Here is a 27,943-nt window from a genome sequence, read left to right on the forward strand (position 1 = left end):
GCTTTACTCACTATATTGAGAATTAATATAACATTCTTTCCGAGTTTAATTCACTTTTTAGTATATAAGTCTACGTTTTACACATCCGTTACTCAAGAATTACTTTCATTGAATGACAGTGTAAAAATAAAATAAATAATATCTTTAGAGTGGAGGGCATAAGGCCACAATTATAATATATAAGAAGCTGAAATGTTTTCTTGTTATAAAACGTATTTTATCCGTAAAATCTTTTAATTGGTTAAGTGGTTAATAAAAATTTTGTTTAAAAATGCTGCATAAAATGTAAGAACCAACATTCCAAAATTGAGAAACATCTGAACATGAATAATTTCGTTCAAATCAAAAGGTAAAAATAATATAAATAAAATTTTAATCAGTAAATTCAAAGTCAGTATAGAAATAAAATGGCAAATCAGTGTTTTCATTTTCAGATGATCCGATAATGTCATTGTGCTCATTAATTTCAGATGATCCGATCATAATTATACTTACAAGAGATATTAACTTTGTTGGTTTTTGATGTTTTATATTTAATTAAAACCAATTTTTTTCTTTTTTCACAAATTTTTATTAAATAAAAAGGCAGACTTTTAAAAATGTAAAAACTCACAGTGTAAATAGCATAAAGTCGTAACTTATGTATGTAGACAAGGAACTAATGTACCGCTCCGCATCTAGTGTTGTTTTTTTATACTTATTAACTAACCGGTTTTTAATAAAACCCACTACAATGAATTGGTATTATACCATGTTACAACAGAGTTAGCCAGAATGTTATTTCACTTTTAAAAAGTCTATTTATTGTAGAAAATTTATAAATAAAAAGTGGCTACCTCTGTAGCCAGTTTTTGGTCTAATCAATCAATCTTTACGGACACACAAAACCAATGATCCAAACTTTTTTTTTTACTTTTTTGGTTTTTAATTTACAAAATGTATCATTTATTTGATAAAATGCAAAAAAATTGAGGAAATTCGGAAATTGCCGTATGTAATATAGAGATTTAGTGAAAACCCGGGCTTTTTTACCCCTAAAAATTCCGCACTTTAAAAGGCAAATTAAAAAAATTTGAAATAAATATTTTTTTATTAACTTATGTTTCGGTTAAAAAATATTAAAATTTTTTTTCTCAGTAAAAGTAAGTAAAATCCAATATTTGCTTCCCGACGCATCAATGCGCCCGGGACAGTGCGCATTGATGCGTCGGGAAGCAAATATTGGATTGAACATCAGGCGACGGATAGTGCGCCTGCCCAAACAAAAAATCCACAGTCTATGTATGTACACTCCTCTCATGTTTTACATAAGTTATTCGATGTATGTACACTCGCTGCACGTTTATCATGTCATATTAGAACTATATACTGATTATTTTAATAAATCTACTGATCTTTTTATCTAGTTTACTGATTTTTTGTTTTTTTTTATCGGGCAAAAATTATTAAATTACTGATCAAAATTTACTGATATCTGAATAACAAAAAATACCGATCATTTTATGAAAAGTACTAATTATTTGAATATTGTCTGAAAATAGACTGCTCAGATGGCCCCTCCAAACACCCAGGCCCCCCAGCAACTGCCTATACTAGACATTGGCAAAAAGGGGGCTGAAGATAACTCGTATATAAAAATAACATAAGAAAAAAACAAAAATTTCAATAACTTCCATACATTTAAAAAAGTTTATAAATAACCCAATTTATTAATTTCAACATTAATTAGAAAAATTATTTTTTTATCAGATTATATATAAATAAAAATTAAAAGAAACAATGAAAAAAACACACACACTATTTTAAGAGTAATTAAAAGGAAATGGATGAACTTTAATTCAAAATTAAACAAATCTAAAAAAATCATCTTTAATAAAATAAAATAAAAACAACAATTAAAATTATAGTTTCATCAAGTTGAAACAAACTATTAATGTTGAATACCGGAGACAGGATGCACCCATGACGTCGTCTCTGTCATGTGACTAAACAATATAAGCAATCATTATATTTTATAGAATATTTTTGTGAGAAATTGAAAATTATTAATATAATATTCATGGATATCAATTGTAAACAAAAATTAATAAAAATTTAATTAAAACTAAATTATAAAGTTATACTAACTATCAAGAATATAAATAAAAACAGCAATTACTTAATATAGTAACGATGACCATCTTGAGAATAAACTTCCTCCCATCCAAAGGGCAAAGCTATAACAAAAATTTTAAATTTAAAATAAAAATTTAAAAAAACCTGTTTATGGTATAAATAAGTGAGATCCTTAAAACTTGCTTTATGCGAAACGTACTTTTAGTTAACGTACTTTAAAAAAAGTCTATATAGACCAGTTTAAAAAAAAAAGTGATCCGTTAAATAACGAAGAGTTAAAACTCATTATATGACAGAACCACGGATAAACTAAGAAAAACTATTTTTTTAACCCAAGAATAAAAATATTTTAGAGTTAATTTACAAAAATAATATTGAAAGATTTAATTTAACTAATTAGATTTAAGTTGATTGAGATTTGAGCACTCATTATTTTTCTTTTCTAAATAATCAAAAAAGACAAAAATTCCAAAGGTAATTAGAATTTTAAACACATTGTAATTTCTTGATAAGACATCACAATCATTTTTTGCCAAAATTTCTTTTAGCCACAAGTTTTCCAAAGCTTCTGATAAATTAAATATGGCGTTTGTACCGATATCAACTAGCTTGAAAGATTTAGATTTATTTGCGTCATACACATTTATCTTTAGTAACTTATAAAGAAATTTTACGCATCTGTTGCCATTTTTATTATTATCAATACATTAAACTTAATTTAAATGAACTTGGACATTAGCGAGTAGTTTTGAGACTTCATAGTAAATCAGGTGAATTCTTAGATTAATTGATTAAAATATAAATACGAAAAAACTATGAAAAGAAGTTGTAAAGTATCAAAAAGTTTCAAAGTATCAAAAAGAAGGTAATGGTGTACTACAATTAAAAATTGGCATTCTTCAAGAATATAAAGAGTAATTTTTATTGCCACTGTATATATTTATTCCAAAACTGTATATATTTATTCCAAAACAAATATTTTGAACATGTATTTTAGAAAAATATCAGAGAAATAAAACTGTTTATCTGCTCAATTTAGTACTTTTTTTATATATTATAACTGTGACTAAAACTTTGAACTAAAGTTGTGAAAATGTATTTTCGCTATTTTAATTCAATTTTTTTATTATAAAAAATGTTGTTAGGCCACATAATGCATCACATTTCTTGATTCTGCTATTAATCTTCTGCCATTTGTCATTATATAAATTAAAACAATTATAAAAACAGCTTCTTTTATGTTTCGTACTTCATCAAGTACTCTCTTGCCAAATTGTTACTTTTTGAATTACTATGATTTTTAAAAATATATTGTTCAAAAATATTTTTATTTAAAAAGTGGACAATAAAGATAAAGTGTATATTTATTATTTTATACAAAATTTTTTATTACCCCCATAACCTCTGCGTACAAGTTGAGGTCTGAAAACTAGTCTAGTGCTAGGTCTGAAAAACGAGCAAGGAAATAAATAAACAAATATGAAATATGAAATAGTTACTTGAAACAGAAAAGCTTTTAAGAATAAGTAAAAGTTACAAAACAATAAAATTATTTAGTATAATAAACAAAAGTTAGAAAACAACCTGTGACTTATTTCCATGTTTATAAAAACAATCTGTTATGTATTTCCATGTTTATAAAAACAATCTGTTATGTATTTTCGTGTTTATAAAAACAAAATGTTACTTATTTTCATATTTATAAAAAACCTGTTAACTATTTTCATGTTTATAAAAAAAGTTTTATAAATTATAAAATTTATGTGCAAAAAATTATTGTATTAAACTATTATTGCGCAAAAAGCACTTGTTTAAAAAATACTAAACTATATTTTATATTTCACAAGCAAAAAAAAAAAATTGAAAAAAAAAATTAACTAACATGTCTATTGAGTGACATATTTTAAAAAACTGGCTGAAAAAAAAATATTTAGAGTTCACCTTATAGTTATTTCAATTTTTTTCTTTGAGTTCAACTTATTATTCTATTATTATACTAAAGCATGAACAGAATTCACTAAAGCATGATCAGAATTCACTAAAGCATGGTTAGAACTTAATTTTTAAATCCAAGCATTTCTTTTATACCCATTTAGATTTCTTGTTATCTGTAAAATTCATTGTAGATGTAGAGTAGAATGATACATAAATTAAAAATTTCGGACACTTTACAATCAGTCTAAAATCCAGCTGATCTAAAATTACAAAGTTCATTGAAGTAGCTTGGACATTTCCTGCATTTTTTTGTAAAACTTCAGCTTTTGACGAAACTCTGCAATTTGATGACTTTCATTATTTGCAAATAATTACAGAACTTAACACGTTTCTATGGAAATAAAGTAAACCATCATTCCCAAATACCCATTATAAAATTCTGACAAGTCAAACTGATACATGTTCAACTGTCAAAATAACTATTTCCCTTAAATTGACTCTAAACTCAATGAATTTTAGTCAGTTTCACTCTAAACTCAATGAATTTCAGTCAGGAAAATTTGTCATAAAATGAAAGCTAGTTCCACTTAACTTCCCTCCCACTCTCAACACTTCACATTCCACTAGATCTCTCAACACTTCACATTCCACTAGATCTCTCAACACTTCACATTCCACTAGATCTCTAAACACTTCACATTCCACTAAATCTCTCAACACTTCACATTCCAATATTTATGTTTAATCACAAGGCACAGAAATCTTAACAAAAAAAATTTATGATGATGCACGGATGACACGAAAGATTTTTTAAATCTTGTTTATCAGTTTAAAACAAACAGAGCAAAAAAATTTCAAATTTATGAAACTTTATTGTAATTGCAGCACCTTAAGGCATGCTCTAATTACCTTTAAATGTTATTCTTGTTTTTTTGGTAAAAAAAGAAAACTTCTCTGCATTCCACTGTAATGCTCAAATTTATTCCACTGTAATGCTCAGCTACTAATAAGAGTATCTTTCAACAATCATTCAACAATCACTAAAGCTTCCAGTAACAACTAGGTTTATTAAAAATTAATTTTATAATAAAATTAAACATAAAAACATAAAAAATAAAACATAAAAAGTATTATTATAAATTTTTAAAAAATTTATATTACATTATAAATCATAATACTTAGTATGGAAATAACATTATGCAAATAAATATTTAATTATAAATAAATATATTCTTCAGATGGGCTTCAATTATACATTGTATGGAAAGTCTTCATAACAACAGATTAGCACTACGGGGATTAGCTATTGACGATGAAGAAAAATCTCTTGCTAAGCCTATTCAAAACCTATTGTTGTCAGAAGTGTTCTGGGATAAAGTGGATGGGTTTATAAAGTTATCAAAACCAATAGCCATAGCCATTGCAGCAGTTGAAGGAGATAAATTAAGTCTCTCCATTGTTGCAAAAACATTTTCAGATTTAGAAAAGTCTTTTCAGGACAATATCCTTTGCAGTCCAATTCTAAAAAGCGAGGAAAATGCTATGATGGAAATAATTGCCAAAAGAAGGAAATTTTACATTCGAAACATTCATCTTGCTGCAAATTTAGTGGATCCACGTTATGAAGGATGTCATATCTCTGGAGATGAAATGGTGAGTATTTTTAGAATTTAATCCTCATTTGAATTAATTGAAAAAAAAGGAAATTATATTTAAAATGAATTAAGATGCCTTATTTAAAACATCTTCTTTAGATTGATGCCATTGAAACGCTACATAAATTAGGAAAAATGGATTTTTCTATTAAAGAATGTGATGACAAAATTTTGGGTGAGATATTTTGGGTGAGAATTTTGGCTGATTATAGATCAAACGAAGGACTTTTTGCAAAACCTTTTATATGGGCTTCAGTAAAACATTCATCTCCTGTAAGTTGGTGGAAGGGAATATGTTGTTTTTGTGCTCCAATACTATCAAATATTGCAAGTAAAATTTTATTACTTCCACCAACAAGTGCTGCAGTCGAAAGATCATTTAGTAGACAATCTTGGATCCACAATCAAAAACAGAATAGATTAACAAATGACAGAGCTTCAAAATTAGTATTTATATCACATAATTTACAACTCAAAAATCTAAAATGTAATGCAGAATCATCAACAAGTCAAAGCCAAGAATTTTTTCTGGACAATGGTACTTCACAGAGTTTAGAGTCAGAGGTATCAAGTGACTCTGAAGAATACGGATTTGACTTTACAATAGAAGACCTTAATGAACAAGAAAGCCAGAATACAGAGTCTTTTGTTAATTAAAAATAAATTTTTCAAGTGATGTACTATATATTTATCATATATCATGTTACTATTATATATTGTATTACATTTATAATAAAAATAGAAATTAAATAAAAGTAAATAATTTTTTTTAATCTAAAAAAACAAAAAAAACTATAAAAAACAAAAAAAACACACAAAAAACATGTTTTTTTTGCAAAAAAAAACACAATTAAAAAAAAAGGTTTTTTTTGCAACTCTATTGGTAATGGCAAATAATGATAGGATGAAGAACCAAATACCAGTTGGTTGAACAATAGTTTCCAAAACACCCCCGGGAAATAAACTTCTGTTTCAAACTTTCCAGATGTGTGTGGCAGGAATTATCACAAACACATTTAATCTTGAGATAACTGTCAACAAATGATTGCTACTTTAGTGGTTGATAACTTTGAATAACGTTATTAGTTTGGTTGCAGTTTGATTTCGCTATGGTTCTTGCTGGTACTGATGGACTGTTCCTCTGAATCTTCAGACTTTTGATATTCTGCCTCAGACTTGGATTTGGAAGTTGACCTTGTTGATGTTGCTGTTACTGTTGTTGAAGTAGGCTTCAAAGATATTTTTCTTCTTATGGATAGATGGATAGCTTTTGAACTAGCTGTCTTCCCATTCATATACCTGACCAGTCACCAGTCCTTTCCTTTCAATCTGAAGATGATACAATCTTTTGTGCTCACTGCAGAACCATTTACAATCTTTTTTTGTGATGTCAAAAACTTCATTCATTGTTTTCTTTGTTTTACATATTTATCATACATCTTCAACACTTGATACAGTTTTGCCTGCACTACTCGAATAAACCCATTACTTCTTTCTCAACCATCAATCCTTTTCATGGATTCTGTTTCTGGGAGAATTTTTCCCAGAAACAGATAGTGAACAACATGTTCGATTTTAAGTGGTATCCTGCTGTTATCTTACGAAAGACAGCAAAAAATATAAATGCCATTGTACTTCTATATGTTCAATCAGGCAGCTTATATAGTTAAAATCTTGCTAATATTCATAATATTTCCATAAACTTCAGAAAATTCTCCGGAAATAAACTTCTATAAAGTTTTAAAGATTTCTAAAAACATTCAGAAACAGTCCAAAAAATTCTAGAAAGTTTTAAAAATTTAGTGTTGTGGGTGACCTTTTTGTAATTTAATATATATATATATATATATATATATATATATATATAAAAAAATATATATATATATATATATATATATATATATATATATATATATATATATATATTTATTTATTTATACACACCAACATGTTTTCTATCATATACTAAAGCCTCAAATCCTGCATCAAATTTTAACAGTTTATTGCAAATGCATTTGATGTTATTTGAAAGTTTGAAATAACAATCAAAAATATTTAAAAATCTTACGCTCATCATCTAGTATAAGTTTCACAGCTTTTATAATATCTTGAGAATCGTTGCATAGCTTTGTTAACTTCTTTTGCAATCGTTTAGTCTGACCACTAAAAAACAACATAAGAATGTTTTTTTTATGGTTTATTTAGCACATCAAAACATTGTAATTACTTGTAACATTAAAGTTTTAATTGAACAGCTTTGCTCACCTCTTCAAACTATATTAATATAACAGAGCAAAACTTGGTACAAAATTTATAAATAACTTATCTTTTTAGTTTCATTCTTAATTAACCAAGCTTTGACAATAAAGAAATTTGTAAAACCGTTTTGTAAATGAAGAATGGTAAATAATTGTAAAACAAGTTTAAATTCATGTATCATTTTTTTTAATGTTTCATTTTTAATTAAAGATATTTATATTTTAATACTAATTAAAATATGTTATATTTTGCTTGGTTAAGAGGTTTTTTAATCACATGCGCTAAACTTTTAAATTACTAAAATACTTCAACATCATATCGACCATCTGATCATTTCAAGAGTTTAACTTTTCATGGAAATTTTTTAATTTTGATGGAAGATTTAAAGTTTTAAAAGAAGATTTAAAGTTTTAGTAAAAATATTTGAATTCTAATGGAAGATATAGAGTTTTTGTGTGAAACCAGTAAAAACTTGTGTAAGACACCAGTAAACTTAACTTAAAGTAAAATCTGCTGGATGTTTAACTATTCAAACTAATGATATATTATATAAACTAGATATCTAACTTCGATCCGAAAAGTAAAGTCACTTTTTCCCTATTTACAAATGGCGGATTAAATTTGTAAACAAATATGATTTAACTTTTCTTTTCTTAAATAAAGTAAATGTATTTTAAATATAAATTCTAATTATGTAAAAGTTTTCTGAGGAAATTAGAATACTAGTATAACAATAATTTATGATTCCTAAATTCATTTACGATAAGAAAGAGATAAAAGTTTTAAATAGAAAAGTGAAACGACAGACACTTTTGAAACATTTTTATGAATTATAATACTTTTTAATAAACATAGGCTCATAAAAAACTTTTTTAAGTATTTTATAATTATTAAAACATGTTTTTGAATTATCTGTAACTTATTGGGAACTTTTGAATGTCAATGGTATATAAGTTAAAAAAATGTTTAACTTTTATTCCATTTTATTTATTATTTTTAAAATTAATTCTATTTTATTTTATTATTAACTCTATTTTATTTTATTATTATTAAAAAAAATTTTAACTTTTATTCCAATGGCTTCAGCTCTTGCCCTTTCTACAAATGGTGGAATATATTTATAAACAAAAAAAAGTGGCTTCATTTTTTGTCCAATAAAACCCGGCAAGTTAGACATCTAGTTTACATAAATATATCATCTTGTGAAAAAAAAAAGAAATATCAAATTAATTTTATATTTTATTTGATATTAAAGACTTGCTAGAAATTCACCAGAGTTTAGTTTCTTAGATAAAATAAAAGAATTGATTATTTGAATTTGTCCTCTGTTTAATCCTTTTTAAATTTTTTTTTGCAATCGCAAAAAGATGTTATTTAAAAAAATTTCAGATAAAAAACGCAAGCCTTAACATGAAAAAACTTAATATTGAACTAAAAAAAGGAAAACCTGATAAGAAAACAATACAAAACAAGAAAACCTTTCATGTCTAGATACATCTAGGAGATAAACTAAGAACCATATTTATCAGCTGGGAAAATAAAAAAGGAATCTAAGTCACAGTCTCTCAAAAAGAACTGCTTAAAACACAATTATAATGGAAATCTGAAAATGATTTTAATAAAATAGTAAATAATGATACTGGTTTTAATAAAATCAAATCCAAACTAAGTGACACAAAAATGACAAACTAAGTGACACAAAAATGACAAAGTAAAAAGCTTTTAAAATTCTAATTTATATAAAATGATTAAAAATATAAAATTTATACAAAATTTATTAAAATTTCAAAAGTAATCATTGTGTATTTAAAAACTCATTTTATATTTAAATTTATTTTAGACTTTATTGCATAAAAAATTATCATTTTTGATAAATAAAAGTCAAAACATTTTTATTTTTTAAATATTAAAAAAAATTTATAAATTAATTCATATGAAACATGATATGATATCATAATAACATTATGTTGGTTGATATGATCAATGATTGATGACACCATGCTGATATGAAACTTGACATGATGACACGACACCATGATGGTTGGTTATATGATCAATGATTGATGACGCCATGCTGATATAATCAATATAAAACTGGTATATTTATTTGGTTTAATAAACCAAAAGAAAAAAAGAAAAGAAAAAAGGAAAAAACTTTCAAAATAAATTGAAATCTTACTTAAGAATCTTTTTTGATTCACTTTCTGTAAACATATGAACCATCTAAAAACACATTTATAAAATAGTAAACATAGTTCAACTGTTGATTGTAGAAAATTTCTACAATCAACAATATTTACCCACCTCATTAATAAATACACACCTCATTAGTAAATACACTTCATTAATAAATGCACACATTTAAATTAACTAATAAATACACACCTCAGTAAACTTTAAAAGTTTATGAACAGCAACTTCATATGATCTTTTACTAGCTTCAATCTTTTTCAAATGTGAGCTTATTGCTGCAAGTTGCTTGTTAAACTCACAAAATGGCTGCTGGATAAATTGTAAATTAGTTAAATTTAATTTGAGATGTTATAACATTAATGTATATTCAAAATGAATAAAAAAAAAAATGAAAACCTAATTTGAAAATAAATAATTTAAACAAATAAAGAAATGTATAAAAAATAAAGAAAAACTACTTGATCAGGTTTGGACTGTTCCTTTTTCAATTTTGTTTTTATACTTGATTCTTCATAAACATTTTTATTTGATTCTGTGTAGTAATTCTTTTGTTTAAGGAAGTTAAAGTCATTGTTTACTAATTTAAGTTGCTAAAGAAAATTTTAGAAAAATAGATCAGTAAAAAATAATAGAAAATTACCTGTTAAAAATTTATCAAAAAATAAAATAAACAGTCTATGTTAAAAAATAAAATAAACAGTCTATGTTAAAAAATAAAATAAACAGTCTATGTTAAAAAATAAAATAAACAGTCTATGTTAAAAAATAAAATAAACAGTCTATGTTAAAAAATAAAATAAACAGTCTATGTTAAAAAATAAAATAAACAGTCTATGTTAAAAAATAAAATAAACAGTCTATGTTAAAAAATAAAATAAACAGTCTATGTTAAAAAATAAAATAAACAGTCTATGTTAAAAAATAAAATAAACTATGTTAAAAAACTGAAATAAAAGAGTATACTTTTCTTATATTTTTCAACTCATCTATAATTGTTAGATTACTACCATCATTATCACATTTTTCTTCAATATTATGTATTTCTGCGTAAACAGCTTTATCAGATTTTTTATTGTCAAATTCAACGGAATTTCTTTTTGCTCCCTACAAATTTAAATTCACATATATATCTTTGTAATATATTTCATTTTTCTTTATCAAACCTCTATAAAACATTAAAAAAACTTGACACCAATGTTTTAAAAAAAAGAAAAGTTTTAAAAAACTTGACACCAATGTTCTAAAAAAAGTTCTAAAAGATTATAAAAACATTTTTTAATAGTTTATATTTTCCCTTATTTTAAACTCAGTACTCAGAAAAAAGATTTTTTTTTGAGTGTTGATTTTAAAATAAGGAAACTTTTTATAAAAAACTCAAAATGATGCTGTTGCTAATATTTATTAGCAACAGCATCATTTTGACATTTCCATTAAACAATTAAAATTTTTTTGTACTGTCAGCTAGAAAAATAGCTTTAGCATCAGCAACCTACTGCAGTAAAGCACCTAATAAAAAAAAATTATTTTATAAAACATATTTTGCACATACAACATGTATATATAACAAGAGTTAAGAAAGGGTTGTACCACAATAAAGTAGCCTCCTCGATTGTAGTAGCCGAATCATCCTTGAGGAGGATAATACATTAAAAAACCACACACACTTTTTTAACAACATTTGCCACATGATACATAACACTTTTTTAGCATATTTTTACCAAACCGTTTGATTTTTATAGAAAATTTTTTTGGCATACTATACTTATACTTGATATAATGTAATCATTGGAAAATGCTATTATATGAAATAGAACATTAAGTGTTTATGATATTTGTTATCTTCTGTCACTACTATTTCAATAACAGCTGGTATTTATGTTACCAATTTCTTATTTCTTAACTTGAAAAAAAAAAAAATTCTTTTAAAACTCATGAATCAATAAAAATTTGCAAACTACAGATTTTTATCTCTTTACTCCACTGTCTGCAGATTATGGAAAATAAACTTAAAATCTCCACTGTACGTGGAATTTCAAAGGCAATTTATAATAATATCAATATTTCATTTATTGATTTTTATATTAAATAAATAAAATACTAACATGCTTCAGGAAATTAGTCACGAGGATAAAGACAAAAAATACTTAAGTGAGGATAATAAATTAAAAATGACAACATTTAGTTTTATTACTTTTATACGCTATTAGAATTTGTTAATAATCTTATAAGATTGTTTTTAAGTTACAAATGTTATACTATTGTTTTTAAGTTCCCAATCAATTATTAAGTTACTAATCTTAAACTTTGTGACCTTGGCGCAGTGGTTAGAGTTCTGGTTCAGAACCAAGAGGTCCAAGGTTCAACATCAGCTCTAGCCTTATAAGCGTCATTGGTAAGGAAAGAGACATGAATGCAAGACAATAAAAGATTATGAAAAAAAAAGATGATTATATAATAATAATAATGAAAACAATTAGTTTTCAAACAACAATTTGATAAATATATACACAGATAAGAAAAGTTGCAAAGAGTTATATACTGTGTAAACATAACAAAATATCATGAAATAAAAACAATTACTGTATAACAAGATATTATAATATTATTTAAATTTAATTATAGTAATACCTATAATTAAAATTTAAAAAGTCTATTATGTTTATAAATGTATATTAAATGAAACCAATAAATACAAAATAAACAGAAAAACTTTAACACTTCAAAATACTTAATAGAAAAAAACGGATTGTATATTTTTATTTTTATTTATTATTTTTATTTTATTTAAACATCATGCCTTTTTTTTCTCTCTACAATGCTCTTAAATCCGAAGATATTTTTAGCGTCGCATAGTAACAGCCACAAATAGATTAATTTAAAGTAGTGTTCATTATCGATCAACATTTTTGTGTAATGAAGTAGTACTCAAGCATGAGTTAGCGGTGGCTAGATTTAAACTCTTATTGTATAACAGTCCAGGTTTTAACATTTTGTTTGACGCTCTAACTAATTAAGCTATCCAGCCACATAAAAGGTTTCTATGAAAGTATCATAAATATTGAAGTATAATCTGAGAAGGTAAGAGCACTAAAGTAAGAGTGGTTCATTCATCAATATAGGAATATCATTAATATTGCAATAAACACTAAGAGTAAATAACTGAGTTTAGTTTGGGTTAAAATTCACTGAAAACCCCATGCTGTCACATAAGAGAGATCATATTTAGGAATTTTATGTTATTTACATCTCCAAGGCTGAGAGGACCACTACAATCAAGAAGGTTACTTTATTGTGGCTGCAATCCTCTCTTAACTCTTTAACTTCAAATACGAACCTAGAAGAACAAAGCCAATGCGCTGAGAAACAAGTTGAGCGCAGCACTACCAAAGCGGAGGTGAGTATCGAACTCAGAACTTCATGCTTATAAAGCATGCGCTCTACTACTACAGCATACAACTCCTATTTTAAAACTTTAAGCATCATAAGCAAAATATGTAGAGTACTGTTATGAATTTAAAATATTCAAACAAATAGTGAACAAAACTGTGGTAAGTAAACTTCAAGATATAAAAGGATATAAAAGTTATTTATTTGGTGACATAGACCCACATTAACTCACTAATTATGTCAATGTGAGTCCATTGGCCATGATTTAAAATAACAATTAATTAACATTAAAAATTCACTAAAATAAATGGTTAATCATGATTTTGAAAAAATTTTATTTAGAAAAAAAGATCATTTTGTTATTTTTTGCTTAAAGTTAAAAGTATTTTGAAAAAAGACCCCACCCTGATAGGGTGGGGTCTTTTTTTAAAATACTTTTAACAGGGTGCAAACAGGGTGTTAAATTAATTATTACATAATAAACTGCAATGATTTTTTAAAGACTTTTAAAAATGCATTTTTGAATGACTTTTCAAAGGTTATTGCAAAAAAAAAATTAAAAGAATGCATTTTGAAAAAAAAAATGTTTTTAATCAAATAAAACTAACTTATTATTTTTTTAAATAAAAATAAGTTTCTTATAAAAATGCCATTATGAAAAAATAAATTGATAATATTTTATTGTAAATCATTTTCTTAGTCATGTCTTCCTATTAATATTATTAAACCATTTTAAAAATACATTTGAAAAATTAAAACATTCTTTTTGAATGTTATAATTGCTATTTTTTTCTTTTGCTCAAACTCATACATATAATATAAAATTATTTTGCACTAATATTAAAAATTATTATTGCATAATAATTTTTATAATATGTAATGAATTATATATTTTATATATTAGTTATAATGAATTATATAAATTTGTATCAATTTGAGAAAACTTAAAAACTACAATGCTTTTAAACCAGCAGTTCCTAAACTGTGGGTCACAACCCCAACGGAGTTCGCCTGACAATTTGCCAGGGGTCGCCATTAGACCTTCTGAAAGAATTTCTTTAATATGTTTTAGTCAGTGGCTTTGTTTTTTAAATTTAAATTTAAGCTCTGACTAGTCATTGCAGTGTACAGATTATCATTTTAAATTTAAGCGATATTTTTTAGACCAGATTTAGGGTCTTGAGTGCAAAAAAAATATTTGGGGCCCTATTTCTAAAAAAAAGTGGCCAGAGCCCTGGCCCCGTACCCAGCTAAAAATGAGACTTTTTGCAGACGCAGCCCTGGCAAAATTATAAGATTTAGTAGGGGTTGATAGCCAGGGTAAGAAAAAAATTTATAATACTTTTTGGATAATAAATTACACTTGCATTTACTATTTATTAAATACTGGCATATGTTTATATATTTTTAAACTCAAATCTCCTTCCAACAAGATTGCAAGCAACCACAACTGGGTTGTAGGTTTTATGAAAAAAGGAAAACAAGAAGATGGGTAAGAGTTATAAGATTTTTTGGATGTGCAAGGGAAAAACTGGATTAATAAAAGTTTTTATAGCATTAAGGGACAGATACAGTAAAAGGATGCAACTTGTTAAATAAGAAGCCAAGTAAGAATGAGTTTTGGTTTACTGTAATAGTGGTGATAGCTTATTTGAGCATTGACCATGATAACATTTGTAGAAAAAAGAAAGAAATGCAACCTTACAACAATGGGAGAGTGGCTCAAACTTAGCAGGTCTAATTAGATTTAAAATGTGCTTTTAGACTTTGTCTGAGTTTAAGAGGGTTGATATTTGTCAATATAGGAATGCCAACAATATTACATATTTTTTTGCATTAAATAAGTTTTGTTGTCTAACAAAAGTTGTGGATTTTCAGTTGTGGAAGTCCAGAATTTAAATCCACAAGCCACTGCAAGCCTCTACTGCTGCTACAGAAGAGAGATCAGATTTAAATTCTCTAGAACCTAACATCTGAGATAAGATGCAAGATTTAGTAAACTGAGAATATCAGAGCTTAACATCAGACAGGACTTTTTTACATTGACTTCTTGGAATAATAAAAGGACTTTTGTTCTTAAGAGAGAGGTTCTTGTAAAAAAGATGAAAAAAATGATTACTGTTTGATAACACAACTGCTCAAGATGGTGAAAAATGTGGAGTAGAATGAGGCTTGACTTAAAATTGAAGAGTAGGAATAAAAGCTTCAAAATTTTTATTACAGAAGGAATAAAAGTTTCCAAGATGTGCTCCATGCATACATTTTATAGATATAAATATACGCTTGCTACTTATTTAGATGTTGGCATACAATATCCTTTCATATTTATATAAAATTTAGTGTTTATATGGTGAAGTGTTAGCTGAAAGAAAAAACCATCAGATGGATGTGTGGTGTGACTCTAACAGGACAAGAAAATGAGAAAAATCTTAATCAGATTAGAAAAAAACATTGTATCAAACAACATTTGTTAGAGAATATTAAAGTGATTTAGGTATCAGCATGTAGAGAGGTAGCAGCTTCTGGAGAAAATGGTAAAGGTAGATGAAAGGAAAAAAATTGAGAAAAAAAAAAATGGAAGAGAGTGCCTTAGATATTGTATGAATGAGGTTTAGTAAAGAAAAGAAAATGCTCTGGATTGTTTATATTAGAGTAACAGCTTCAAAAAGGAAAGCAAAAGTCTGCTGCTGCTGATGATAATGATGATCATGTTGATCATAATGATGTTTAAATATGCATATATATATATATATATATATATATATATATATATATATATATATATATATATATATATATATATATATATATATACAAAATATAACAGATGATCGTGATCATGTTGATCACAATGATGTTTAAATATGCATATATATACAAAATATAACATGAATTTTGAATAAAAAAATAATACTTTGGGATGTATAAATGTTTATGCGGTCCGGTCACAAACCTGGCCCCGGCTTTATTTTATCAAACCCACACCCAGAAAAATATCAACCCCGGTCACTTACTAATAAGATGAACCAAACCCAATAAATCTTTTTTACATAACAGCTTTCTTGCTCACATACTGAATGATTATTGCAAGTTGATCACAGTGTGCAGTGTCAGATAAAGGTTCAAAAATCATTGAGAAGTATTTAGCAGTGAAAACTTTGCTACTAATAGATTACGGAACTTTTTTTTTCTCAATTTTATTCTGATTCACCCCTAACAAGACTGCAAGCAACCACTATTAAGTTGGGAGTTACTAGAAAAAAAAGAATAGAGTTATAGAGCAAGGAAACGGTTGACAAAAGACTTGAAAAAGTTGAAGGTTGTATGAGTCAGAAAAACATGAAGATGGGAGAGAGAGTTCCAAAGGGTTGAAATGCAGGGAAAAAAAGCTAGATGAATAAAAGTTTTTAGAGCATGTAGGGACAGATATAGTAAAAGAATAAGACTTTGCTAAATGACGAGTCAAGTGAGAATGAGTTTTAGTTGATGAAACTAGAGAGGAAAGCCCCTTTAAGCAGTGACCATGGTAGTATTTGTAGAAAAAAGAAAGAGATGCAACTTTACGACGATGGGAAAGAGACTCAAGCTTAGCAGATAGAGCGGGTCCAACCACGATTAGAATGCGTTTTTGGACCTTGTTTAGATAGAAAGAGCATCTTTAGAAGAACCAGCCCAAATATGACAACAGTATTCCATACAGGGATGAATAAGAGATTTGTAGAGGTAGAGAATAGAATAAGGAGAGAAAAAATGGTGTATACGATAAAGAGAAATAACCTTAGCAGACGCTAATTTAGCAATCAATTGTATATATGGTTTCTATGAAAGGCCAGTAGTAAATGATAATCCAAGAAGACATAAAGAAAAGGACACAGTGAGAGGATTGTCATTCATTAATATAGGAATGTTGACAGTACTGTGATAGTTGTTTTGAGTAAATAACTAAGTTTTGTTGCAGTTAAAATTTACAAGTCATTGTGGGCCCTAATCTGTTACAGAAGTAATATCAGATTCAAGATCGGCTGCCTGTTCTAAGCGATCGCAAAGAGAAGACTTTTTGTCCAGACAGGAATATAAAGTTGAGTCATCAGCAAAAAGAGCTATTTTAGATGTAAAGTTGTTAGGAAGATCATTAATGTAGATAAGAAACAAAACAGGACAAAGGGTAGAACCTTGAGTGTTGGCCTTCAAAGATGACTTTATTAAAATGGTTAGAAAGAAATGATTAAATAATCTCAAAAACTTTTCCAGGTACACCATATGAAACAAGCTTATGGAGAAGACTAGAATACCAACACTGCACTAGAGGTTTAGATAGAACACAAATATACAAATAAAGTAGATTACAAGTGAGCCAAAACAGTAACTAAGGCACCTCTAACTTTACAAATGATACCAAAAAAATAAATTATATATTACTAAAAACTATATATTAGGTATGGCTGATTTTATATGGTACTTATGACAGGAAGCAAACTCCTTCCAACCTTTGAATAAAAAGCGAATCCCACAAGACAGCAGGACATGGTTGCACTGGGTTACATGTTACCAGTAGTAGGGTGATCATGAAAACCAAACAATTGACCTGACTATCATAATAATAATACCTGACTATTATAATAATAGTGATTTTTAAATTTTATATGTATTATTATAGTTTTAAGGATTTACCTAATGTCACTTATGTACTATACAACTTCTATAAATCATCCAAATTTATGTTTTACAAAATAAAAAGCAATTAATGAAGTTAAAATAATAGAAAATATTTGAATTTTTTATATGCTAAGAATAATTTACAGCAAAATTTTTTAATCTCGCCTTCGAATACAAAAAAATTTTTTTTTTTTTGATAACTAAGGATACCTTACATTATAGCCCGTTTCTCCCCAAAAAAAACTTATTATATATAAATGTTAAAAACAAAATTGATTGATTCATAATATACAAAAATTTTAAAATAAAAGAATTTCAAAAATTCTAAACTAGATCCTAAACTCTTTAAATCTTCCTACATCTGTTTCAAATGAGCATCAATTTTTTTAAATATAACTTTTTCAAAATAGGACTGGACTCCATCAGTGTGCAGCTTGCTTTGTTCATGCCTTTGTATAGAATGCTGTCCATGTGACAAGCAAATCTAGTTTTAAAGTTGTTTTCTAACATGCACCTTCTTATCCCACTCAGTCATACTATTTTACGTATTAAAAATCTAGACATTTCATACATTTTTATGTCTTTGCAGTAGTGATATAGAGGCATCAACAAATCCACAACTGCAGTGGCTTATATATCTAAAAAAATTGTGAGCCTCTGCTGGAACCCCATTTAAAATATAAATAATATCTAGGAGTGGCAGCATCAGAAAGGTTGGGAACCACAGATTTAAATGTTCTAAAATAATTATATTTATTATATAAACATCTTTATTTTCTGTAATAATTGTTGTAACCTCCTGCATTCTATTACAGTAAGAAAATATAAAATATTTTTAATAAGCAGTAAAAAACTTTCATGGCTCTTTGTTTGTATTTGTTAGTCAAGTTTTTTATCAAATAACTAGAGTTGTTAATAAATATATAGTATAACAATTTTATAAAAGGAATTTATCACTTACCGGTTCATTAAAAGACTTTTTTGGTGACTTAACAATACTTGAACTTTTTAATAATAGATCCTTAACAGCTTCCACAAAATCTGAAAATATATTTTTAGAAAAAAATATTTTACAAAATAAAACAATTATTTGGTAAAAAAAAAATTAAAATAACATTAAATTTAAAAATCAAACTTAAAAAATTTAACTTTTAAAACAAAAATTTGCTTTTAAAATACCTCCATAAAAAACATCTCCATTACTAAAAGTTTTTAATCTTGTTCTTAGTTTTTCTTTTTCTGAATCTGAAGGAGATATACCAAGTTGATGCAATGCCTAAACAAATGTCAATTTAATTTCAAATATTCTGATGATGAAATATTCTGATGATGATGATTTGTCAATAGAAAATTTAAAGAAAGCACAGACTAATTCTAACTGATCAATGTTGACACGCAGCATAGGATCCAAAGATAATGTTGATACATAATGGCTTGATGATGATATATGTTTTCTTTCTTGATTCTCTTGATCTGTACTGATATACTCTTTAAATAAAACATAAGTTAAAAAATAATTAAATTGATAAAGCCTATTGAAAAATAAAAAATTTACATATTACCACTTGATAAATATTGAAAATCATCGAAAGTCTCATTAATATCTAAGTCATTGAAAGTCTCGCTGACATCTTCCATCAATTCTAGAAGCTCATTTAGGGCAGGATCATAATAGGTATCATCTGTAGAATTTGATTGCTTACAGATCTTATTTTCGTCCATTTTTTTAGGTTTAAAACTATATTCTGGCATAAAATTCAACACTTTTTAGCTTGCATTATTTCTTTATATATATTCAATAGAATATAACAAAGTTTTCCTAAACATAAAATTTTGTATATAGAACAGTAAATAAAATAGAATAGTAAAAAAGATGTAGTTTTATTTCATGCATGAACAATGGAAAAAAATTGATGTTAGATTTCATGCATGGTATCAGTAAAAAAGAATTGAAGACTAGGCAAATAAAATGATCAATTCAAAAAAACTCCATTTTCAACACAGCACAAGAAGAGAGCTGTGTTCATCAACTCTGCTCTTTCAGTTTTTATAAAATGTTATCTCATAAATACAATTAAAAAAATCCAAAAACTGTAACTGATATGTAACAATTGACATACAGCTATATAAAATATAAAGCAATCCTTACATTTGCACATTATTTAACATACAACATTAAAATAAAATCAAAAAAAATTTGTTAAGAACAAATATCACACTATAGGTTAAATTTTCAACCTATTTAAATTGTCTTATTTATTTCAATTTAAAACATTGGTACATATATTAAACTGGGGTTATCAGTAATTGGTCAGAAGTTTTCATTAAAAATAACTTACTTCTTGGACATTGTTCTCCAAATCTCTAAAATCTGAGTACTTAAGAGTATCTGAAGGAATAATTATTTTTGTGGTAACATATCAACTACAAACACATAAAGGAAGTTAGGTAAAGTTTTAGCCATAAGTAAAACATTAAAACAATCAATTTCTATTATATTGACATTAAAAAAAAAGCAACAGCATTTCTAAAAATATATAAAAAAAATATCTTTTAAGCAGATATAAAATTTTAAGCAAGGTTGATATTTTTTCATAATGCAAAACCATAATGCAATCTTTATGTACTAGGGCTACCTAAAATCTTAGGCAATGCAGAAGAATAGAAATTATATTTGCAGCTACTAAAATACCACACATGCTGTGGTCAAATGACCTAAAGTTGACTGTGAATTATGATAATAGTGCTTATGATAATTAGTGATGTCTTTTACATCTGGTACTTTTCTTCAAATTATGTTCATATGACCTTGGCTAATGTTTACCCAATGACAAGATTACAGCCCTAGAATAGCTTCTTCCATTCTCTTAACTACAAATGAAAGCCTTGTTTAAAAGTATAATAAACTCAGTTGTAATTTTGAATTGTCAAAATAACAATGTTGTATATTTGAAAATAGATGCAAAAATGGAAAAAATATTATCCCTCTGAAAAATCTATAAAGATGTTGACTTACAAAAAGAAAAAACTTTCTTCTGCCAAGTAAAATAAAAAATTCAATATCTCTGCAAAAAATTACAAGAAAAAAGTAATCTAATAGACTCAATATATATATAATCCTCAATTTATACCAGTAATACAAGCAATCTATACATTAAATTATTATTTATATAATCGTAATAATTTATAAATTAAAATCTTAATTTATTTTAATAATCTGAACTGTCCAGGTCATAATATTAAACTGATCCCTGCCCAGGTCATGACATATATTGATCCTATATTGGGACAGGAGAGGCACAGACATAAAACTATGGGCATCAAACTAAAAATAGCTATTTATAGATAATTAAGTTGAAAAATCATTTTGAATTTTTATCTAACAATAAAATCCAAATAATTGGCATAATGGTTGTGCATGCAAACAAATTCCAGAATCAAGATTCACAAAGCTGCTATAAAAGTCTTTTTTCTGAAACACAGAATCTAAAGATTTAACAATATTCAAATGGCTAGAAAAAAAACTACAGCATCAAAGCACCTTAGTCTGTTTTGCTTGAATTTATCTCCTATGCTCAAAAAGCTCACCATTATAATTTTAAATCTTTGCAATTGTAAAATCAATGTCGATGGGAAATTCAACAAAGTATCTTGTTCAAGAATACTTTTTGATCAAGAATAATTTTATTATTGAAAATTTTATTTTGAATCCAAATTAGAGATCACAAATATTCAGTGACTATTCGGTACTCTGCCTATTCGGCTACTTTTTATACTATTATGTAATCAGCAGAATATTGCAAACTATTTGACCAAATACTAAATACCAGTTTGCAAAGAAAAAAACGCATAAAAATATAACTATATTTTTTTATTTTTCATTTTAACAAATAATTGACATATTTGATACTTAAAACCTATAGGTAGTAAGTTATGACAAAAAAATTTTCATTGTTTGATAAATGATTGCGAATTCTTCATCATTGTCAAGCAGCCTTTCACTGAGACGAATTAACTTTTCAATGACTTAATTTTCTTAGAGCATTTAAAGTCTTTTTTTGTTGATATATTTTTCTATGTATGTGGATACTATAATAATCTGCTGATATATTTTTCTATGCATATTTTCTTAAAAAAATATTATCTCATTCTTCTACATTATCAGAAACCTCCTATCATCAAATCTCTTACAACTAACATTAAAGATGACAGGGACTCTTTCTGTGATTTTCTTTGTAATGGCCCTTAGGTAGAAGTCTTTCGCCTTCCTGCTGACAAATGTGCTTCTTACATAACTTCGTGGATTCAGTCGTGGATTCGTCTTCTTACATAACTTCGTGGATTCATAACTTCGTGGATTCAGACAGGAAAGACGTGCAATCGCACTCTATTCCAGACCACGCATTTAATATTTTTTTACGACAACTTAACCACAGCTAAAATTTTGAAAACGTTTGAAAAATGCGTTAAATAAAGTATAAGGTAATTAGGCATTCCTTTAAAAGATTGTTTACTATAAAAAACATTTATTTAAATTATTGAAAGATATTGTTAAAAAGTATATTTTTTATGATGAACATAAATGTTTTTAAAAAACTTTGTACAATTACTTTTATAAACAACAATGAAAAGGATTTTTTTTAATAAACATTTTGATTCCATAAATTTAATAGTCGGAAACATAACAAAGTCTTTTTTCTTTTTTGTTATGCTATATGTTATGCTATGTAAACTTTCTAATAAAATTTATTTACACTAAGCTAAATGCTTTCAAATAAAGTTTTAAAATGCCATTAAATAAATTATCAAAAATATTAAAAAAAAATTTCATTAAATTTTATTATTTTAAGTATTTTTTTAATGATGAATGTAATAGTTTAAAAACAATTTGTGTTCTTAATATAATAAACAATGACGACAACGAATGCGTTTCAATAAAGTTTTTGATAATTTAAATAAAGTTAGTTTTTTATTAAATGATAATAAAATTTTTTTTTATTTAAAAGAGTTCGCCTAATATTATAAAAACATTAGAAAAGATCAAAGTTCGTCGCATTGGTTTTAAAAGGTTAATAACTACTAGGAGAATTTTAAAAAAATCTTATTTTTTTATTTGAGGTTTTTTTCTATTTTCTTATTATTCTTTTTTTAATTGATATATAAAAATATATAAATAAATAAAAGTTAATCATATAATTATTTTTATTTAGACATTAAAAAAAAAAGAAAAAAAGATTTAATTGCTATTCTCCTAATATAAACAAAATCAGTTGGAAACTCCTTAAACCAACGACGAGTTATTTAATTTTAACGTAACTGCAAAGCATAAATAAAAATAATTTTCTATTAGAGTTTTAGCTTTTCAGATTTATATTAGCTTTTTGTTTTTTTTTTAGAGTTTTTTTTTTCTCTTTTGTTAAGATTTCTTTCTTTTTTATATAGTTTCGCCTGTTAAAATTTTTTTTCCTTTGTCGGTTTTCTAAAAATCTAAAAAGCGTCATCAAGATAAAAAAACAATTACATGCATGGTCAAGATTGGAGTGCAATTGCACGCCTTTCCTGTCCATGACTGACATGGAATCTTCTATTCCCTCTCGACGTTTCCAGGTTAAGCCGCACTCTTCTCCATGGTTTTCCTCAAATTGTGCTGCTGCAATTTCCAACCGAAACCATTACTTCCATATTTATAAGCTATACAATTTTCCAGAAAACAGACGTTTGTTTATTACTGCTAGAAACCATTATAAAAAGGTTTTTATCTAATGCTAAAGCCAGCTATTCTCAGGTCATAAAATCTCATATTTCATCACAAAAATCAGGCTCTCGTGACTTCTGGAGAATCTTTAACAGTATTAAAAATAAGAATAAATCTGTTATTCTGCCTCTCTTATATGGTTCAGACTTTGTCACCTCACCTAAAGACAAAGCTGAATTGCTTGCTAATAACTTTTCATTAATATCATCACCTGATTCCACTAGTTGCGTTCTACCTGACATAGCCATCAAACTGATTGATCCATCACTTGACATTTGTATCACTCCAGCTTCTGTATCTAAAGTGATTTCCTGCTTAGACTCTTCCACAGCTTGCATTCCAGACAACATACCTGCTATAGTCTTGCAGAAGTGTTCTCCGGAGCTGCCATTTATGCCACTATTTTGCCACTAGTTGACAAGTACTTATCTGCCACTATTTGACAAGTACTGCCACTATTTGACAAGTACTGCCACTATTTGACAAGTACTTATCAGAGTCTTGTTTTCCAGCCTTTTGGAAAGTGGCATTTTCAAAAATTCTGGAGAGCGATCTGATTTGTCTAACTACTGTCCCATTAGTCTTCTTCCTATCATAAGCAAGGTTTTTGAATCTTTAATTAACCAACATTTAATCTCTTACCTTGAATCTAATAACTTATTTTCTGATCATCAATATGGATTTCGATCTTATCTTTCTACAGCTGATATACTAACAGTATTAACCGATAGGTTTTATCGTGTATTAGATAAAGGTGGAGAGGTTCAGGCCATCGCTCTTGACATTTCTAAAGCTTTTGATAAAGTTTGGCATGCTGGTCTTCTCCAGCTTTAACACCGTAAGAAGAAAGCTTCTTAAGCTTTCTTCTTATGGTGTATCTGGTAACATCTTTAAGATTATTGAATCCTTCCTTTCTAATCATAGTATAAAAGTTGTCCTTGATGGACAGCACTCTTCTTCATATCCTGTAACTTTAGGGGCTCCTCAAGGTTCAATCTTTGGCCCTATACTTTTTTAAATTTACATTAACGATCTTCCAGATATTCTCACATCTAAGGTGGCATTGTTCACTGATAATACTATCATTTATTCTTGTCATGATAAGAAGCGAACACACTCTGATTGCTCGGAGGGGGCATTTGAGCTTGAAAAGTATCTCACTTCTGCTACAGCATGGGGTTCGCAGTGGCTGGTGAACTTTAATTCTGATAAAACTTTTTTTTCTTTCAGCTAATCGTTATTGCATTAATTTAGATCTTCCTATATTTATGAACAGTAATGTACTCAATGAGTCATCTACCCTTCATTTTCTAGAATTAACTCTTATTTCTGATCTTTCTTGGAAACCATATATCAAATCCGTTGAAAAATTAGCATCTGCTAAGGTTGCATCTCTTTATCGAGCTCAACACTTTTTTACTCCAGATTCTTTTCTCTATCTCTATAAATCTCAAATCCGGCCTTGTATGGAATACTGTTACCATATCTGGGGTGGATCTTCTAATGATGCCCTTTCTCTTTTAGACAAGGTGCATTGTAAACAAAGTTGTAAACAAAGTTGTAACGTTGTAAACAACGTTAGCTGTTTACAAAACAATTGTTTACTAACAACTAACGTTGTAAACAACGTTAGTTGTTAGTTAAACAAACGTAAAGTTGTAAACAAAGTTGGACCTGCTCTTGCAGCCAACCTCTAACCATTACCACATCATCATTCTCGTGTTACTCGTCATTCAATTGAGTCTCATCTTTTTTCTGTGAGTGTTCCTAAGAGCTCCAAAAACTCTTAATCGTCTATTTTTTTTCCTCGAACATCAGTTTTTTGGAATTTGCTCCCTTCATCTTGCTTTCCTGATTAATATAATTTGCAATCTTTTAAGTCGTCTGTCAATCGTTATCTTGCTCTACAATCTTTATCTTGTCTCTTCCAGTAACTTCCAACTCTAATAGTGGAGTAGTTTGTTGAAAGCGAAGATGTTAATATAGCGTACGCAAAATATTTTAAAATGGCCAGTAATTCAGATAAATCATGGAAGCTTTATGGAACCTGCCAAACTACTCTAGCAGGATGTTTACAGATGGTTTTAAGGTAGAAGAAAGGAAATTTATTTTTTTAAATCAATAATATGCTTCAAGAAGACATAACAATCTTATCACAGAGCACTGCAAAGGAGCATTTAATCAGGAAATTCATGCCTTTCCAATCTTGCTTATTGGTCTTAAACCTGCATCAAAACTTAAACCTCTTGGTTCCAAACCAGAACTTTTAACATTGCAGCATGACCGCTTTTGCTGTTTCCAGAATATATAGAGAGAAAGTTAAAAAACCATCACAATAACTTTTGTATGATTTATGAATTAGAAGAAGAGCAATGACAAGAGATGAAATAGAGCCATGCTGTGCATTTTTTGGTGTAGTGTGGATTCCTAGGAAATTGCAAGCTCCCTAATTGCAAACAATTGGTTGCAAAGCTTTTTGAAAAATTCAACAAACTGGGTTTTTGTATATCCAAAAAGATTCATGCTGCATTCACAACTAGACTTCTTCCTTCCTAAGTATATTGCATCAATCTGATACAATATACTTAGGAAGTATATTGTATCAGATTGATACAATATACTTTTATATACAATAAAATTGTGTTTATATCAAGAAAATATGAAATTAACCGCAAATATAAAACTATCAATGTTATCTTAAAACAATTGTGATTTTTTTCAGTGCAAAAAAATACATAAGCAAACATTGAAAAACTTAAATGGCGAAGATTATGTTTTTAAAGAAAACTTGCTAGACTCTTAAATTTTTTTTAAAGGTGAAAACGGAAAAAAAGACCTTTGACAATATTTTAAACTTTTGACAATACTAATTTAAATATAACAATTAAAGTAAATTCATCTTCATTAAAACACATAGTTTTATTTATACTTTTATTTCTATTTGACTTTAAACAAATTGCTTGAGAAAAAAAAAATCAATCCTTCCAAAATTGTTAGGAACCTAATGTTGCACTCAGTGCAGTAAAACTTATTCTAAATGTAATGCAATAGCTACCAAACCTTTTCCAATACTTTTAGTATGATAAGAGGACTAACATTAGATTATATTTTTCTAAAAGGCTAAAAATACTTTTTTATTTGCTATTTTTAAATATCTTAAACAATTAAAATTTCTTAAAATATTTTTAATATATATATATATATATATATATATATATATATATATATATATATATATATATATATATATAAATATAAATATACACATACAATATACTACAAATACATGTTTAGATAAGCACTGTGATGCCACATTATAATAGCCTGCTGCAAGGGGCTTTAGTACATACATCAATATCTCAAAGCCTGCTGCTACGAAGGAGTGCCACTACATTGACTGAGGGTTTGCCATTTTGTCTTTTTATAAAAAAGCTGTATGTTATAAAGAAATGCAATACTAGTAAGTGTATATATATATATATACACACACACACACACACACACATATAAGTACATATATGCATAATTTTTCCTCTTTATGATTTAAATTTTAACTAATATTTAACGCATTGATACAGCATATATGTAACTATATATACACTACAACAACAACTATTTTTACTATTACTACTAATAATAATAATAACAATAACATATATATTATATTTATATAATAATGATTAAAACAATGACAATAATAATAACAACATCAACTACAAAAACAACAACAACAACAACAACAATAATATATAATGCATATAAAATATACACTAACCTTGTTGCTTGCTTCTCTAAATTAGTTTGATGAAAACAAAAGCTTTGTTTTTATTATAAAGAAAACTTTTTTTATTTTTTATTTTCTGTTCCATTCTTCATTTACAAAAAAGAAAACATTTTTGGCTCCATTCTATATTAAATTGCATTTTATTCAAGTCTCTTATAAATAAATTATGTGTATATGAAATAGTCTTAAACAAATCATGTTAAT

The 27,943-nt window shown here is 26.9% G+C and overlaps 1 protein-coding gene across 2 annotated transcripts; it reads right to left on the bottom strand.

Annotated features, from left to right (window-relative positions):
• Nucleotides 1–1,645: 1,645 nt before the first annotated feature.
• LOC105847296 (syntaxin-binding protein 4) lies at nucleotides 1,646–27,927 on the bottom strand. Of its 2 annotated transcripts, none has more exons than XM_065814594.1 (12): nucleotides 27,731–27,927; nucleotides 19,763–20,019; nucleotides 19,570–19,688; nucleotides 19,380–19,476; nucleotides 19,162–19,241; nucleotides 11,121–11,261; nucleotides 10,616–10,747; nucleotides 10,350–10,463; nucleotides 10,144–10,187; nucleotides 7,774–7,868; nucleotides 2,159–2,216; nucleotides 1,646–1,985 (listed from the first exon to the last, which is right to left on the bottom strand). In XM_065814594.1, the coding sequence occupies exons 2-12, from the start codon at nucleotides 19,950–19,952 to the stop codon at nucleotides 1,931–1,933; spliced, it is 1,125 nt and encodes a 374-aa protein (XP_065670666.1). In that variant the 5' UTR covers nucleotides 19,953–20,019; nucleotides 27,731–27,927; the 3' UTR covers nucleotides 1,646–1,930. The 2 variants fall into 2 exon arrangements, with proteins under 2 accessions (XP_065670666.1, XP_065670665.1); XM_065814593.1 differs by having other exon boundaries at nucleotides 10,350–10,466.
• Nucleotides 27,928–27,943: the final 16 nt, after the last annotated feature.

The sequence above is a fragment of the Hydra vulgaris genome, chromosome 12 (assembly GCF_038396675.1).
Source record: "Hydra vulgaris chromosome 12, alternate assembly HydraT2T_AEP".
In the NCBI taxonomy this organism is placed as follows: Eukaryota; Metazoa; Cnidaria; class Hydrozoa; order Anthoathecata; family Hydridae; genus Hydra; species Hydra vulgaris.